Source organism: Oryza glaberrima, chromosome 5 (assembly GCF_000147395.1).
Source record: "Oryza glaberrima chromosome 5, OglaRS2, whole genome shotgun sequence".
Classification (NCBI taxonomy): domain Eukaryota; kingdom Viridiplantae; phylum Streptophyta; class Magnoliopsida; order Poales; family Poaceae; genus Oryza; species Oryza glaberrima.
Genome location: NC_068330.1, coordinates 22,494,077 through 22,509,285, shown reverse-complemented (window position 1 = coordinate 22,509,285; position 15,209 = coordinate 22,494,077). Strand labels below are relative to the sequence as shown.

Genomic DNA, 15,209 nt, shown 5'->3' with positions numbered 1-15,209 from the left:
AGCTTGCATTAATGAAAACTTCTGTATGGAAAGTTTTATTGAAAATGCACAATTTAAAACTAATCATGCATTAATGAAACTGTCTCGATTTGTGGACCGCTAATAAGCTAAGCCGAAACTTAAATTCGAATAAAGCATTGCAAGATTCATTAGCAGCCTCATCTTCTCGTTGATGCATATACTTATCAATCAAAAATTTAAATTTTTAATTTTAAATATGGAGATGATTTTAGGAGTTTTCATCGAAGTTTATTTTTTAGCATTTGTTTTTAGATCACTAAGAACACGTATATAAAAATTTTATTTATAAATTACTTTTCATTTGCAAATATCCACCGAGAAGTGAAACGATGGGGCATATATTTTAGGATGTATCTAGTCCTTTTTTTTTGGTTGACCCCTAAATGGACAGATACATCCAAGGTAGTATAAAGGAGTAATAAAGACACCTTCAACTACTCTTCACATAATCACATCTCGAAAAAAAATAGGAAAAGGGCAACAACTCTTGAAGCTAGCGGCAACTGTCAAACACACAAACTCCAGTGTCTCCCCACTCCACATAGTGACACTGCGCCTGCCTGCGAGATCCAAAATCCGACCAGCCAGCGTTAGCTCGGAGAGGCGAGGCGAGAATGGCGGCCGCGACGGGCGGGTACAGGGCGGAGGACGACTACGACTACCTGTTCAAGGTGGTGCTCATCGGCGACTCCGGCGTCGGCAAGTCCAACCTCCTCTCCCGCTTCACCAAGAACGAGTTCAGCCTCGAGTCCAAGTCCACCATCGGCGTCGAGTTCGCCACCCGCAGCCTCCAGGTCGACGGCAAGGTCATCAAGGCCCAGATTTGGGACACCGCCGGCCAGGAGAGGTACCCCCTGGTGCACGCGCTCGTGTAGATTTGTTGGAAAATGCGATCTTGGTTAGCCTCGTTTGCTCGATCTTGGGGTTCTCGCGCAGTTGCGGGCTTTGCAGCTGCTCATTTGCTCGCTTTCTTGCCTGTTTAGGAGCTAAACTTGCAGTTCTATTTTGGTACGAGATTGTGATCTAGTAGTCATCTAGGGAAATTGCCATGAGCCTTTGGGATCTGGCATCTCAGCATTGGTGAAACGATTCAGTTAAAAAAAAAGGGATCTGTGGGTGGTCGAGTGGTTCAGATTTCTCTGGAAGATAGTCGAGTGTTCAGATGTCCATTGGTTGTTTCTACTGGGTAGATGGGTGGCAATTTTGATATTGGTGGTTAGCATGTCAAATTTAGGTACGTGTTACTTGTTTTCCTGTTCAAGGGAGGGGAGAAATTGACTGCCCTCCTTTGCATACTTTTTCTTCACAAAACACTGAGAAAGTAAAGGTATGCATTTGCTAAATGTGGGTGAATCAATATGACTACATGAGTTCAAGTGAAGCTAATACTGCTACACAGGCAGGTTGGTACTCCGGATTTTATAAAGTGGAGTATTTGCTAGAGCCATCGTGATTCAGCTTTGGAGTTTAGATTATCAGACGAGTGCTGATTATGAATGTCATATGGCACTCCTAAACATTATGCAAAGAATTTGTCATTGACCAATATGTGAAGAATTTGACATTCAGCAGCTGCAGTGGTTTCTAGATACAGACCAGTTTAATCCTGTCCTGGTAGTCTAGCTCTACGACGATTCAACGTCTTCCTGTGCTGAACTGCTGAATTTGCAGTTGCCACCTACCAGCAGTGAGTGAGATTAGCATAGAGATGCAAATATTCTGCCAACTACATCCTAGGCTAGGTGATACGTCCGTTTTCGTTTACTCTGTCATCGCTAGAAAATAAAATGGGGGAGGAGAATCTCCACTCATCCTATCTTCTCTTGCTATTTTACCTTGCCTGTGTTTTCTATTTTTTGTGTGTCCTGCGTGAAGAGCTCTGTATTTATGTAGAACTGTCATCCTGTATCTTTTCAGGTATCGTGCTATCACTAGTGCCTATTACCGGGGAGCTGTGGGAGCATTGCTCGTCTACGATGTCACCCGTCGTGCTACATTCGACAACGTGGGACGCTGGCTAAGGGAGCTTAGAGACCACACTGATCCTAGCATTGTCTGCATGCTGATTGGCAACAAATCCGATCTCCGCCACTTGGTGGCTGTCTCAACCGAGGACGGCAAAGAGTTTGCTGAAGCCGAATCAATGTACTTCATGGAAACTTCTGCGCTCGACGCTACCAACGTTGACAATGCGTTCGCGGAGGTCCTGACTCAGATATACCAGATTGTGAACAAGAAGCCGGTGGAGGCACCTGAGGATGGGTCGGCTGGCCCAGGAAAAGGAGAGAAGATAAACGTGAAAGATGATGTCTCGGCGATGAAGAGAGTTGGATGTTGCTCAAACTAAAGACAAGAGGGACACAATTTATTCATTTTTCCAAGTAGGAATGCTCAGGGTATACTGTAATAGATCTATTCAATTGTCTCATTTCTGGTGTTGTTATTGAGGGTTAGGGTGATCCAACTATCATTCAAACTATCAGTTCTTGATTTGCTCTTTGTATCAAACTGATCATGGTGTTGTTATCTATCACTGCAATGCAAGTATTATGTTGACAGAAGAAGCCTATATCCATTGTTTGAGAGTGTCTTCTCTGATTAATTTAATTTGTCAATATTCATTCCAAACCCTTGTTATAAGCCGCATTCTGCAAACGCAGATTACAAACTTTTTTTAGAAACACAGTAAAAAACACATGTTATAAACTTATAGTGGCATATGCAATTTCTTTTTTTTAGAAACACAATACAAATACGGATGCTCACAGCGCATACACACTTGCACCCTACCCCTTTACCCCTATGAGCATCTCCGAAAAATTAGGTTGGCGTACCTTAAGATTGACTTAATTAGCTGTAAATGCGAGTATCCGTTAGGCATACCATCATACTGATTTAATTAACCATAGATGTGAGCGTCCGTGACAAACCTATAATTTGAACCCGGATTCCACCACAGCGAATCTAACAAGCTACGCTAGCTTCAGGTGGCATATGCAGTTTCTGATTGGACTGTGACAGTAAATTTCACGAATTAGACCCTATACTGTACTATTTTGCAAGCAAGCAAGCGCAAAGCGCACACGCGACGCGATCATGTACCGGAGAGCACCGCGGAGGCGACGGCGAGCAGCTGCGCGGACACGAGGAGCACGGAGGCCGGGACGCCGAGCAGCAGCAGCGCGAGGAGGCCGGCGCCGAGGCCCGGCCGCGCGCTCACCAGGAGCGCCTGGAGGAGGCCGACCGCGCCGCGGACGCCGGCGACGTAGCTCCCGTGGTGCCGCCGCTCCAGCTCCGTCCACTCCGCCGGGAGCCCACCGCCGCCACCGCCGCCATAGCCCTCCTCCTCCTCCGCCTCCCTCGCCTCGCGGATGCGCCGCCGCAGCGTGGCCATGTCCTCGTCAACCAACCACGACGACGACGCGTCGGTGGGCTCCTCCTCCCGCTCGCCGCCGCCCCGCGGGCCACGGCCACCACCACCCCCCGACGCGTGGCTGAGGACGACGACGGCGGCGGCCGCTCTCCTCGCGCCGGTGCGCGTCGTCGCCATGGCAGCACACGCAAACGAGACGTGGCCGCCGGGAGGAGTGGCAACGCCGTAAGCCCGTGCCGCCGCCGCTGCCATAGGCATTGCCATACAAGTTACTACTACTACTGCTAACTTAGTTACACCTGCACACTACGCCAAACGACGGAACGCACGGCGACCTGCTTATATAGGGAGGGAGCGCGTGCCGCGGCGAGCACAGTGGCCGGCGGCGCGGCGCGGGAGTTAACGCGCGTGATTGGGGCGAGGGGGGAAACGTGGAAGGAATGGGTGGAGAGCGAACTGCTTGTCGGCGTGTGCGCGCCGCGTCCGCGACATGTCCGGCCCGTGATCATTGCTATTTCGTCGGCCTCCTCGCTCTCGTCAAAATGCATGGTACTACCATTTGAAACATACTTCCTTCGTCCCAAAGCATTCAAAATATAATATAATAATAATAATAGCTCCTAGCTCTTAGAATTTATCTCAAAATATAACATTTCTAATAACATCACATTCCCAACCAATCACATTCCCAACCAATCACAACTCTCCACTATTTAATTACTCCACGTATCTCTACTTCTCAACAAATAACAACATTCCTTAATTTAATTCTACCAATAGCCATGTCCAACTTCTTATACTCGGAGGTAGTAAGAAAAAGAAAATCGTTTTCTTTGATTTAAATATGATGAAGAGGTCGAAGCAAATTTCTTTTTCTTTTTCTTTTTCTTTTTCGGCAGAAAATGTAACATAAATATGGCTCAAGCAAACAACGATACAAATTCAGGAAATTTTCCTATTCGTGATTCTTCGCCTCCAAAATTCCGAACAGGTTCTTACGTTGCATAACTACATAAGGTTTCATAACCAGCAACAGAAACCCAACTAGGATGGTCAATGCAGAAATGCAGCCTCAATGCAGACAAAACAAATTCATCTTGTTCGTTTCAGAGAGAACCATAATGGAGAAACTTCAGTTTACACTCGACTTATTTCACCGATTGTATTCACAAAGATATGACGCTACTGATAAACTGCACAACATCCACAAATTTGACAACTCAGGCCAGACGCATCAATCTTAACTGGGTACATGAGGTGATTGAAAAGGTTACGAATGGGTCCTTGAGAGTCACCATGGAGGCACAGCAATGTCCAAAGGTAGTTCTGTTACCGCATAGCCAACAGTCTCAGCCCTCATGGTCCATCATGTTCTAGCAGCAGCCTGATGATCTTTGGGCCCGGTTGCCACCCACCACATCCACGGTGTCCGGCACATACCTTCAAGAGCATTTCGTGATATCAAAAAACAAAAACCGGCAGAAATATAACCAAATGTAGATGTGTGGTGATGCTAAGCCAGTCCCATGACCATGCAAAGAGAAGACGGTACCATGAAACAGAAACAGTGCATTGTGTCTAAAAAACAAAAGCAACTCGCTATTGACTATTTAATGTACATAATGATTGAAGCAATGGCCAACTGAAAGACGTATTGCACTTTCAGGTAGATCAAATGATCAACCACCAATTGCAATAAAGGTTGTTAAATCTTTACAAAAGATCAAAGAGAGTAAGGAGAGAGTGTGCTTACAGTTCTTCCTCTGGTTCATTCTTCAGAGCATTCTTTACAATGCACTGGAAAGCCTCCTCCACGTTTGTACCATCCTTGGCAGATGTCTCAAAGTATGGGATATTCCCTTTAGAGGCACACCATGCCTTTGCCTTCTTCTCAGAGACCTAAAATATTATCCAGTTTGGCGTATCCATATCAGCCACCGAGAGAAGATATGGAATCTGATTAAAAGGAACTTCTGTTAGAAAGCTGAAGAAGGAACGATAATTACCACACGGCTGTTGCCACCGTCTACATCAACTTTGTTGCCCAAAAGAACAAAAGGGAAGTTATCAGGGTCTGATGGGCTTGCCTGTAAAGTCAAACATCCAAAGTGAGACAGAAATGACATGATTCATGACTAATTATAGAAAACACATTACCTGAATTAGAAATTCTTCACGCCAGTTGTTAAGATTATCAAATGACTTCATAGAATTGACATCATAAACTAGAACACAGCAATCTGCTCCACGGTAGAATGCAACACCAAGACTCTGAAACCTTTCCTGGCCAGCAGTATCCCATATCTGCAACAAAATACACGGTTCAGCAAAATAAACCAGCAAATAAGAGATGGTGATCCTCCCAATTTATTTGTATGCATGACAGCCGTACATCTAACACATCAGACTGGGGCATGCATAGACTTCAAATAAAACAGAATGTGAAATCAGAAAAACTTGACAAATAGATTTCTTATGCATACAATAGACATGCTCTAAATAGAGATAAGAAGCAACATAAACATGCAGTAGGTACCTAGAAGAGATGTTTAGTCCATTAGAATACACAGAACTAATCTGAAAATGATGTAGTTTGTTACTTAAGCAGGAGCAAGAGCTTTAGGATTGGTAAAGAGCAGGCTTGGGGCACAAAAACATGTGTGGTAATTCCAAAAGACATAACGGAAGTACTTTTTATAACCTTGCAAAGTATCGGACAGAAGAAAGTAGGAACTAGGCTGGCACTTGATTTCTATTCTCTGACAAAGCATAAAGTGAATAAATTCTTAAAATGACAATAACTTTTCCTGCCATTATTTCCATCATGCAAAATAACTGGTTGTACATTGTTTCCAGCCAAAATACCAATTTACATAAGCAAAAAAGACTAAATTCAAGTACTTCAATCAATCCATGAAACCACGAAATTAATGGAAAACGTGCCTGCTCATTGTTCAATCAATTAATGCCACGCAATTCGATCTTGAAAATTTAAATCACAACATCTAAATAAACCAAAACCGTAGAGTTTAGAGTTATAGACCATATTGAGACTCAATCAGTCGTGCAAACTTCAAGTCAATGATGCATGTACAAACAAACATTTCAGAAGTAAACAGCTAGAAACATCTTCTCTACATTGAGCTCGGAGTGGAGCAGTTAAGTAACTAATCAAGCTCATACAAATTCGCTTCCCATGAACGGACCTAATTAATCTCGGCGCGATGAGGAGAAGAACCAGTGCGGGGGAAAAGAAATATCTTACTTGCAAAGTGAAGAGCCTATCCTCGAACTGAACCTCCTTGGTGAGGAAATCCGCGCCAATCGTAGCCTTGTACTGGTTGCTGAACTTCTTGTTCACATATCTGAATTAAATCACAGTTCAAGAAAACAAAACCCCCAAATAAATCGAAGAAGAAAAAAAAACCCGCCCGTGTTCGTGAAACGACGCGGGCTATATCATCCGCCATCCCCTATCCGAATCGAAGGATACTGGTTCATCAGGGACGTCTTCCCAACCCTAGATCGCAACGAAACCAAGTCAGAGATAAACCGAAGCCCAAGAAAAAAAAAACGGCCGCGGACTGAGATGGGGAGGTGGGGGGGGGGGGGGGGGGAGATCCGAATCGCTCACCCGCTGTCGCCGAGGATGATGACCTTGAGGAGGGTGCGGCGGCGCGAAGCCATCGGGATCTAGCTGCTGCCCCCGGGGGGAGCGATCTCGCCGCGGCGCGGGGAAGGGGAAGAGGAGGAGGAGGAGGGGTTGGGGACTCGGGGGGGGGGAGAGACGAGGCGAAGCTGTCGCGTTTGCTTGCTTGCGTGCGTGCGTGGGTGCGTGCGGCGTTTTTGTGGGCGCACGCGCACACCCGAGACGATCCCGAGGTAGGGGGAGGAGACCGGAAACCCGGGGGAACGGAACGGAACGGATGCGTGTCCGTGTGAGGTGGCGACCACACGCTTGGCAACAGAGATAGGATGCGTAGGCGTAGGAGTTACACAATTTAAACTTCTCTCCAGTTTCGTGAGCATGCAATTTTAGGGCTCATTTGAAATAGAGGAAATGTGTGGAAGGATTGATTTTTTTTAGATAATGGAATATAATATTCTGGTTTTTGCTAAAAAGAACTGCATCTAATTATTATAAAGATCTACTTCAGAAGAGAGTGTAGTTCAAGACAAGTTGAATACACCAAACAAAAGAAGAGTGTGGAAGGATTGATGATTCCTTTAAATTAAATTGGATACTGTAGATATATTCGTTTCAAAGGGCTTGCTACCTTGAATCCCAGAGGAATACTATTCCCTGCCCATGTGTCCAAAGAAAAAATCCACTCTAGTCTATTTGTTGTAAGAATTTTGCGCACGGAGAGCAAAAAATTTATATGTTTTCATTCCTCTATTTTACATATACAATCCTATCATATTCATATACTTTTTTTATTCCTACGTTTTTTCTATTTTGCATTTCAAACAAACCCTTAGACATTTGGCCATCAAAATTTACTCAATTTTTATAGACTCATCGTTTACCAGTTGAGTTATTATTAGTCACAGGCAAAATTTAAAATTATGTTTTAATATTTTAATATTGTGGTTTTATTTTACATCATTGTCTTTTCAATTGTTAAGCACAGAGATATACTTTTACCTATATTATTGCTTCATTTGTTTACCAACAGCTTATTATCATCGATTTGCTTGAAAATTGGATCATGTGGACTTCATATACGTAGGCCGTGTTTAGTTTCAAAATAATTTTTCAAACTTCCGACTTTTCTATCACATCAAAACTTTTATACACATACAAACTTCTAACTTTTCCATCACATCGTTCTAATTTTAACCAAACTTTTTATTTTAGTGTTAACTAAACACTCCTGTAGGAGTATTTCCATATTTCAAACTGGTTGCTATGGATCATGCGAATCGTTCGATAGGGGAACTTTCGCAGCAAGCCACATTCCGGATTTACAATGGGGCTCATCATTTGTGATGGCTGCGGCTCTTTGTTGAATTTCGTGAATTTATATGTGCACCTCATACAATCTGTTCGAAATTTATCAAAATTCATTCAAAATTAACAAAAAAAAATTCAACGTCTCCATACCATGGGTCTCAAAGTTCGTGAGCCAAATTGTAAACCCTGACTACGCTAAGACCCGTTCCTCGTTCTTAACTCAAAATTTTAACTTTTTCATTTTCTGTTAGAATATTTTTCAAACGATGAAATGGTGTGTTTTTACATAAAGGTTATAGGTTGAAGTTGTTTTTAAAAAATATTAAATAAATTTATTTTTAAATTTTATAATAGTTAATACTTAATTGATCATTCGCTAATGAGTTTTCTTGTTTCTTATGCGCTGAGTATATCCCTCCAATTGGAGAGAAAGAGTAGGTATGGCTGAGTTCGTTGCTAGGTATTGGAAACTTATCCTCACGCACGCAAAACAAAGCAACTCATTAATACATGATTAACTAAATATTAAATATTTTTTAAAAAATAAATTAATATGATTTTTAAGTAACATTTTTATAAAAAAATAGTAGTTTGAAAATGTGAAAGTGGAAAACGGGGAAATTGAGTTGAGAACTTTAAGAAAACTGCTTAAGGATGGATAATCATTGATTGGATCGTACGCTTGTGTTGCATGACCAATGATAGTGACTGATAGCAGAGGCGTGGATGATAATTATCCACATGGCATCTTCTCAAGGACAGGTGTATTGACAACCTAACAAATGGAAGAAACATGAAAGTTCTGTACAGCTCACTCATCACTGATCCGTCCCATGTGGTTCACGTTGACTGCTAATCCAACTTTGCTCTCTTTTCGTTTAGGGCATGTTAACTTTGATGCCATTTTCAATCTTATTAAATTTTATTAAAGTTGTAAAAAAAATAGCTACATTTAGTTTGCTGCTAAATTTTGGTAACTATATAAGAAATACTATCAAAATTTTGGTAACTATGCCAAAATTTTAGCACAGTTGTCAAAATTTGGTATTGCCAAAATTTGATAATTTTTTTTTTCATCAAAGTGAACAGGTACTTAGTGCAAAATTAATCGCGACAATAAATTCAGACAAAACCTTGCTAAAACCGAAGAAAAATGAGCTGAAAAATTCATCCACTATTAGCCACTTTTACGCATGTACAATTATACCACTTACCACCGGTGAAAAAGAGAGATCCAGTGCGCTCACGGAAAGCGGCCGAGGCGTGTTCGTCTGCTCATCGGCTTGGCGGCGTCGGCGGCGAGCTCGCCGGCGTGCGGTGACGCCACCTCGGACGTGTCCGGGCTGGACGCGGCGGCGGCGGCGTGCGGCCGGCTGGTGGCGGTGACGCCGCCGACCACCTCGCCGGCCGTGTCGTCGTCGTCGCCGCCGCTGCTCGAGCTGATGGATGGGTTCACCCCGTACTCGCTCGTCGCCTCGCTCAGGTAGCCGCTGTCGGTGACGGCGCCGGTGCCGGTGACGGTGACGCCGCTGCCCGGCGGGAACGCGACCCTCCTGAGCCGCCGCCGCACCAGCTCCGTCGTGTCGCCGGAGTGCTCCTGCGAGCGCAGCGAGCTCTGCCCCGGTGCGACGCCGGCGTTCAGGTCATCTATTGACAGCTCCCCCTCCAAGTATCTCACAATCTGCTCGTCCATTGCAAGAACAGAAAAAAAGAACTCAGGTTTTTGGGCAAAAAGTCAATAAGAGAAACTTGTTTCTTTGGTCGTTTCGCAAGTTGCATTGCACAGCTGGGAGATAATTCTAATAATTAAATATCCATATCCACCTTTTTATTATATATCAACTAAATAATTATATAAAAATAATTAAAGAAAATGATAAAATAGATTGGCATGAGATATATCAATCCAATTCGACTTCACAAGTTATTGTTTTTATTACAACTTGTAGAAGTCAAATTTTTAATTTATATATTAATGAAGTAATATATCATATATCAATTCTATCTAATTATTTTTTTTAAAAAAATAATAACCATTTAGTTGATATGTAACACCATGACATTTTATTCTTCTCCAAGGGAGGCTCACCTGGGTCATGCGAGGGCGGGAGCGTGCCGTGTGCCGCACCGCGGCGGCAGCGCAGGAGATCAGCCGATGCATGTCGTGGGCGTCGTACAAGGCGTCAAGCTTTGGATCGATCAGATCGTCGTAGACATGCTGCTCTAGAGCTTTTGTCAGCAGAGGCCTTGCCTGCATCGTCCAAAACATAAAAGAAGAACAAATTTAGTAGTCCTTACAGTTACAGAATAATCAGCCATTAGTTAACGAGATGTAACGCGATGCTGTCACTGAATCCACAATATATATATATTTTTAAAAAAATGAAGTCAGAAGTCAGAATTGGATTGTACTATGACACTGTACTAGTCTGTTGAAAATCTGATAGCAAGAAGTGGACCTGCAGGGGTTAAGTTTCGACAAAGTATCATGTCTAAAAGTTTTTTAAAGTCATAGCCAGGCGGAGGTGGAGCTAGAGTATATTACGGGGGTGTACAGGAACCCATTTAAGAAAAATGTTTAGCTATACCTTATTTATTTTCACCATGCACCCCTTTCAATACAAACTTAGACACCTGTATCAACTTAAACTCAATCTAAAATAGAGTAAATTAAACAAGTGCCATCACCCTCCATTTTGTTATAGCTCCGGCCCTGATTAGCAGGACAGCTGCTTCTCAGTTCTCACTATGCAAAAATGCTATGTTTTTCATGCATAGTACCGCCAAGTTCTTTATTTGTAAGTTGTAACACTAACTATGGATGGCTGGACTAAACTGAACCACTGAAAGAACCATAGAGATTCATGCATGGTATACATACCCAAGAAACCAGAGTCTCGTCGTTGAAGGGCTCAGTCGAAATGACAGGCCTCTTCCCGGTGATCAGCTCCAGAAGAACGACACCGAAGGAGAAGACGTCTGATCTGTCGTTTACTTTGCCAGTAGTAGCATACTCCGGCGCCAAGTAGCTGAAAGAAAGAAAAAATAAACAAGCGTCGATTGCATCATCACATCAGATAAACTATTCTAAACTCTCGTGAAACACAAACACAAACACAATGTGAACTTCGTGTGGGGTTTTTTTTTTTTGAATTCTATAATAATTGGTTGTATCTCTTTGATCAATCACGTTGTTTCATTCCATTATCTTAAAAATAAAAAATAGGGTCACGCTAAGAATGTGTTACCCGAAGGTGCCCATCACGCGGGTGGAAACGTGTGTGTCGTCTCCCGGTTGGATCTTGGCTAGCCCAAAGTCCGCAACCTGCATGCACAGCAAAAATGCTCGTTCTGAAATATAGCAATTGTTTTGTGGTAATCTTCTTGCCGGCCGGTGTGACTGATAATGATCTCATCCTTCGTTTACCTTTGGCTCGAATTTGTAATCGAGAAGGATGTTGGCTGCCTTGATGTCTCGGTGAATAATCTTTGGACGACCTGAAGTCAATCAACAATCAACATGAATTTAAATCAAAGAAAAAATCTTGAAAATTTCAGACCAAGATAGAGAGAAGAAGAAAACAAGTAACTTACAGTCTTCGTGCAGGTAGGCCAACCCCTTGGCCGACCCGACGGCGATCATCCACCTCTGTGGCCAATCCAGCGTCGGCCGGCTGCTCCCTGCACCGGAGTAGAAGAGAAGAAGCTCTCATTTCGTGAATGGCGCAGACAACGCGAAAATTAAAAAACGAGAAGTGCAGTACTCCTTTTATTTTTATATTATAAATCACTTTGACTTTTTTCAAGTCAATTTTTTTTAAGGTTTGAGCAATATTTTTAACACAAAACAAACGTAGTATCAGAATATATACATCCAGTGAAACTAAATTGATGTGATAGTTGTTACTATATTTTTATATAAATTTAATCAAACTTAGAAAGGTTGGACTAAGAAAAAAAATTAAAATGAATTATAATATGAAACTAAGAGAGTAGAAAGTACCGTGGAGGTGGAAGTCCAGCGTCTTGTTGGGGACGAACTCGTAGACGAGGAGGCGGTGGTCGGCGTGGATGCAGTAGCCCACGAGGGAGACGAGGTTGCGGTGGTGGACGCGGCTGATGATGTCCACCTCGGCGCGGAACTCGCGCTCGCCCTGCCGGCTCCCCGGCCGGAGCTTCTTGATGGCCACCGGCTGCCTCCGGCCGTCGTGCAGGAGCAGCTCGCCGCGGTACACGTGCCCGAACCCGCCCTCCCCGAGCAGGTTGCCCTCGGAGAAGCCGTTCGTCGCCGCCACCAGGTCGCCGTACGACACCGTGCCGCCGCTCGCCGCCGGTGGAGGCGGAGACGGTTGCAGCAGCGGTGACGGTGGGTCGGAGTTGCTGCTGCTTTGCAGCGGCGAGTGTGCATTCAGCTGTGGTGGGTATGTTACTGTTGGCTTGATGAATTGTGATTGCTGGTGATGACGCGATGTCACCGGTAAGGGTCCGAGGAAATCACCTGGTAAGGTGACACAATGGTAAATGTTCCATAAGAGATGTTAAGAATTTCATGCAGAAATAAAGTAGTGTATGAGCTAATTTTACTTCTGAATCTACTTAGAATCGGATGAGATATTTTCTACTACTACGAATCTGAACACGTTCATTAATCTATTGTAGTAGGTTATTATATTTTGTGAAAGATGAAGTATTTGTTAACTTCAAGAAATTTTCAAACCAGAACACACTAACTTTAAAACCCTCTAGACCCTCTAGACAGTGTGCACTTTGTGTATACTCCGTCCATAAAAAAATTTAACCTAACCTTAGAACAATAAATTTAGACAAAGGGTATAAGTGAGTTTTTTTTTGGACGAAAGGAGTACTCGATTGCATCCAACTTTGTCTAGACGGTCTGTCCACTAACTTGAAGAAAAGCTCAAGTTTGATCGAATTGTGCAAGAGCAACACGTCCATCGTCCCTCCATACCCCCAAGCCGTTTGGTGCATCCAACTTTACGACCACGTGTCACGGTCACCATTTGCCTCCGTGACGTCACCACCGCGCACGACGCGACACGGACGTCACCGCCGCGCACGACGCGACATGGCGAAAGTGCGCGCGCGCGTGCGCGATGCGTCGTAACCGCGCGGCGGCGGCGAAGAGCCGACGACTTGCGCTAATGCAAACCCGTGTCCGCGCGACACGCCGGTGGCCGGCCGGTGCTGCACCGGCGTTGCACCGGCCAGGTTAGTGGTGTAAAGTGAGCGGTCGAACACATACCCGGCGATGTTGGCTGGCGGCGGCGGCGGCGACGGCGGCGCGAGCAGAAGCACAGCAGCCCGGCGGCGACTGCGCCGAGCACGAGCAACGCCACGATGGCCGCGACGATGGCGATCATCACTCCTTGCGGGGCGGAGGACGGCGGCGGCGGAGATCTAGGCGACGGCCGCGACGACGGCGGCGAAGGAGTGGCGGCGCCGCGGCCACCACCGGGGGGTGACGGGGTGAAGATTGGAAGAGACGGTGGTGCTACTGACGGCGACGGCGAGGGAGACGGTTCGCGGGAAGCTGGAGATGGCGCTGGCGGCGATCGAGCTGGTGGGAGCGGGGTTGGTGGTGGCTTCGTCGTCGGCGCCGGTGCAGCCGCCGGTGGTTGGGAAGGCACCGTTGGAGGCGGCGCTGGAGAAGGCGGTGACGTCGCTGGTGGTAGTGGATTCGCCGGAGAAGGAGGTGACGTCGTTGGCGGTAGTGGATTCGCCGGGGAAGGTGGTGACGTCGTCGGCGGCAATGGATTCGCCGGAGAAGGTGGTGACGTCGTCGGCGGCAGTGGATTCGCCGGAGAAGGTGGTGACGTCGCAGGCGGCAGTGGGTTCGCCGGAGAAGGTGGTGACGTCGCAGGCGGCAGTGGATTTGCCGGAGAAGGTGGTGACACCGGGGAAGGTGGTGACGTTATTGGCGGCAGTGGGTTCACCGGAGAAGGCAGCGGGGACGGCGATGGCGGTGGTGGATTCACCGGTGAAGGCGGGGACGGCGTCGGTGGTAGCACCGGCATCACCGGAGTAGGCGGCGGCGGCGGCGGTATTAGTGGTGGAGATGGCGACGGCGGCTGCATCACCGGAGGAGGAGGAGGCGACGAAGGCGGTACAGGTTTCACTGGCTTCGACGGCATCACCGGTGGAGGAGGAGGAGGCGACGGAGTTGGCCGCGGCGCCACCGGTGGAGCAGGAGGAGGAGGAGACGCTGCCGGTGGCGAGGGAGGCGGAGCAGCCGGCGGCGGACGAGATGGCATCACAGGTGGTGGTGGTGGCGGCGGGTCGGGTGCACCAAGAGACGGAGGCAACGGCGGTGCAGGAGCAGGAGTGCTAGCATTAGGCGGCGGCGGCGGCGGCGGCGCGGACATGGGCGGGTGCAACCGCAAAGCAGCGGCGGCGGGGGAGAAGAGGAGATCGCGGAGATAATCCCGGGGGATGGTTTTTGGAGGTTGTTTGTTTGGTTGGGTTGGCCTCTGAAAATCCTCGCGACGCGGCGCGGACGCCGAAACAATGCCTTCTTTGCTGTCTAGGATGTGATCGTTAGTTGCGTTTGGGAGCTATCTCAAACGTAAAACGGAACAATTTTTTAGCACATAATTAATTAAGTATCCTTATCTTCAAAAAGAATGGTAAATATATTTTCTAAAACAATTTTTCATATAGAATTTTTTTTAGAAAATGGTATAGTTTGACTGTATGAAAAACATGTGTACGAAAAAAAAAAAGAGGTGAGCTGAAAAATAAGGTGAAAGAATACGGTCTGGCAGAGCTAGGGATCCAATGATTTTTAGAGCTGAATATTTCTAGCTCTATAAATATATGAATATATAAATTTAAAACTTA

General features: G+C 45.7%; 4 protein-coding genes across 4 annotated transcripts; 1 reads left to right on the top strand and 3 right to left on the bottom strand.

Annotated features, from left to right (window-relative positions):
- The first annotated feature begins 480 nt into the window (after positions 1-480).
- LOC127774617 (ras-related protein RIC2-like) lies at positions 481-2,589 on the top strand. Its single transcript, XM_052300896.1, has 2 exons — positions 481-868; positions 1,939-2,589. The coding sequence occupies exons 1-2, from the start codon at positions 636-638 to the stop codon at positions 2,366-2,368; spliced, it is 663 nt and encodes a 220-aa protein (XP_052156856.1). The 5' UTR covers positions 481-635; the 3' UTR covers positions 2,369-2,589.
- A 129-nt stretch (positions 2,590-2,718) lies between these two features.
- Positions 2,719-4,347, bottom strand: LOC127774619 (uncharacterized). Its single transcript, XM_052300899.1, has one exon. It carries the CDS (start codon positions 3,656-3,658, stop codon positions 3,116-3,118), a length of 543 nt encoding a protein of 180 aa, XP_052156859.1. The 5' UTR covers positions 3,659-4,347; the 3' UTR covers positions 2,719-3,115.
- Positions 4,348-4,470: 123 nt separating this feature from the next.
- Positions 4,471-7,214, bottom strand: LOC127774618 (ras-related protein Rab7). The gene is made up of 7 exons (XM_052300897.1): positions 7,029-7,214; positions 6,888-6,914; positions 6,660-6,759; positions 5,552-5,698; positions 5,401-5,481; positions 5,148-5,293; positions 4,471-4,834 (listed from the first exon to the last, which is right to left on the bottom strand). The coding sequence occupies exons 1-7, from the start codon at positions 7,079-7,081 to the stop codon at positions 4,768-4,770; spliced, it is 621 nt and encodes a 206-aa protein (XP_052156857.1). The 5' UTR covers positions 7,082-7,214; the 3' UTR covers positions 4,471-4,767.
- A 148-nt stretch (positions 7,215-7,362) lies between these two features.
- On the bottom strand, positions 7,363-13,732 carry LOC127774275 (proline-rich receptor-like protein kinase PERK1). The gene is made up of 8 exons (XM_052300519.1): positions 13,615-13,732; positions 12,355-12,849; positions 11,946-12,032; positions 11,779-11,849; positions 11,600-11,676; positions 11,233-11,380; positions 10,441-10,602; positions 7,363-10,032 (listed from the first exon to the last, which is right to left on the bottom strand). Exons 1-8 carry the CDS (start codon positions 13,730-13,732, stop codon positions 9,595-9,597), a joined length of 1,596 nt encoding a protein of 531 aa, XP_052156479.1. The 3' UTR covers positions 7,363-9,594.
- Positions 13,733-15,209: the final 1,477 nt, after the last annotated feature.

What these genes read in the sequence shown, in the direction of transcription:
- LOC127774617 (XM_052300896.1), top strand. Translation starts at nt 636, where the DNA reads ATGGCGGCCGCGACGGGCGGGTACAGGGCGGAGGACGACTACGACTAC. An exon ending in GACACCGCCGGCCAGGAGAG is followed by an intron (nt 869 to 1,938) that starts GTACCCCCTGGT and finishes GTATCTTTTCAG; the next exon opens with GTATCGTGCTATCACTAGTG.
- LOC127774618 (XM_052300897.1), bottom strand. Translation starts at nt 7,081, where the DNA reads ATGGCTTCGCGCCGCCGCACCCTCCTCAAGGTCATCATCCTCGGCGAC. An exon ending in GTGAAGAATTTCTAATTCAG is followed by an intron (nt 5,482 to 5,551) that starts GTAATGTGTTTT and finishes TTGACTTTACAG; the next exon opens with GCAAGCCCATCAGACCCTGA. An exon ending in AATGAACCAGAGGAAGAACT is followed by an intron (nt 4,835 to 5,147) that starts GTAAGCACACTC and finishes ATGCTCTTGAAG; the next exon opens with GTATGTGCCGGACACCGTGG.
- LOC127774619 (XM_052300899.1), bottom strand. Translation starts at nt 3,658, where the DNA reads ATGGCAATGCCTATGGCAGCGGCGGCGGCACGGGCTTACGGCGTTGCC.
- LOC127774275 (XM_052300519.1), bottom strand. Translation starts at nt 13,732, where the DNA reads ATGATCGCCATCGTCGCGGCCATCGTGGCGTTGCTCGTGCTCGGCGCA. An exon ending in ATTACAAATTCGAGCCAAAG is followed by an intron (nt 11,677 to 11,778) that starts GTAAACGAAGGA and finishes CTGTGCATGCAG; the next exon opens with GTTGCGGACTTTGGGCTAGC. An exon ending in CGCGTGATGGGCACCTTCGG is followed by an intron (nt 11,381 to 11,599) that starts GTAACACATTCT and finishes TCTTTCTTTCAG; the next exon opens with CTACTTGGCGCCGGAGTATG.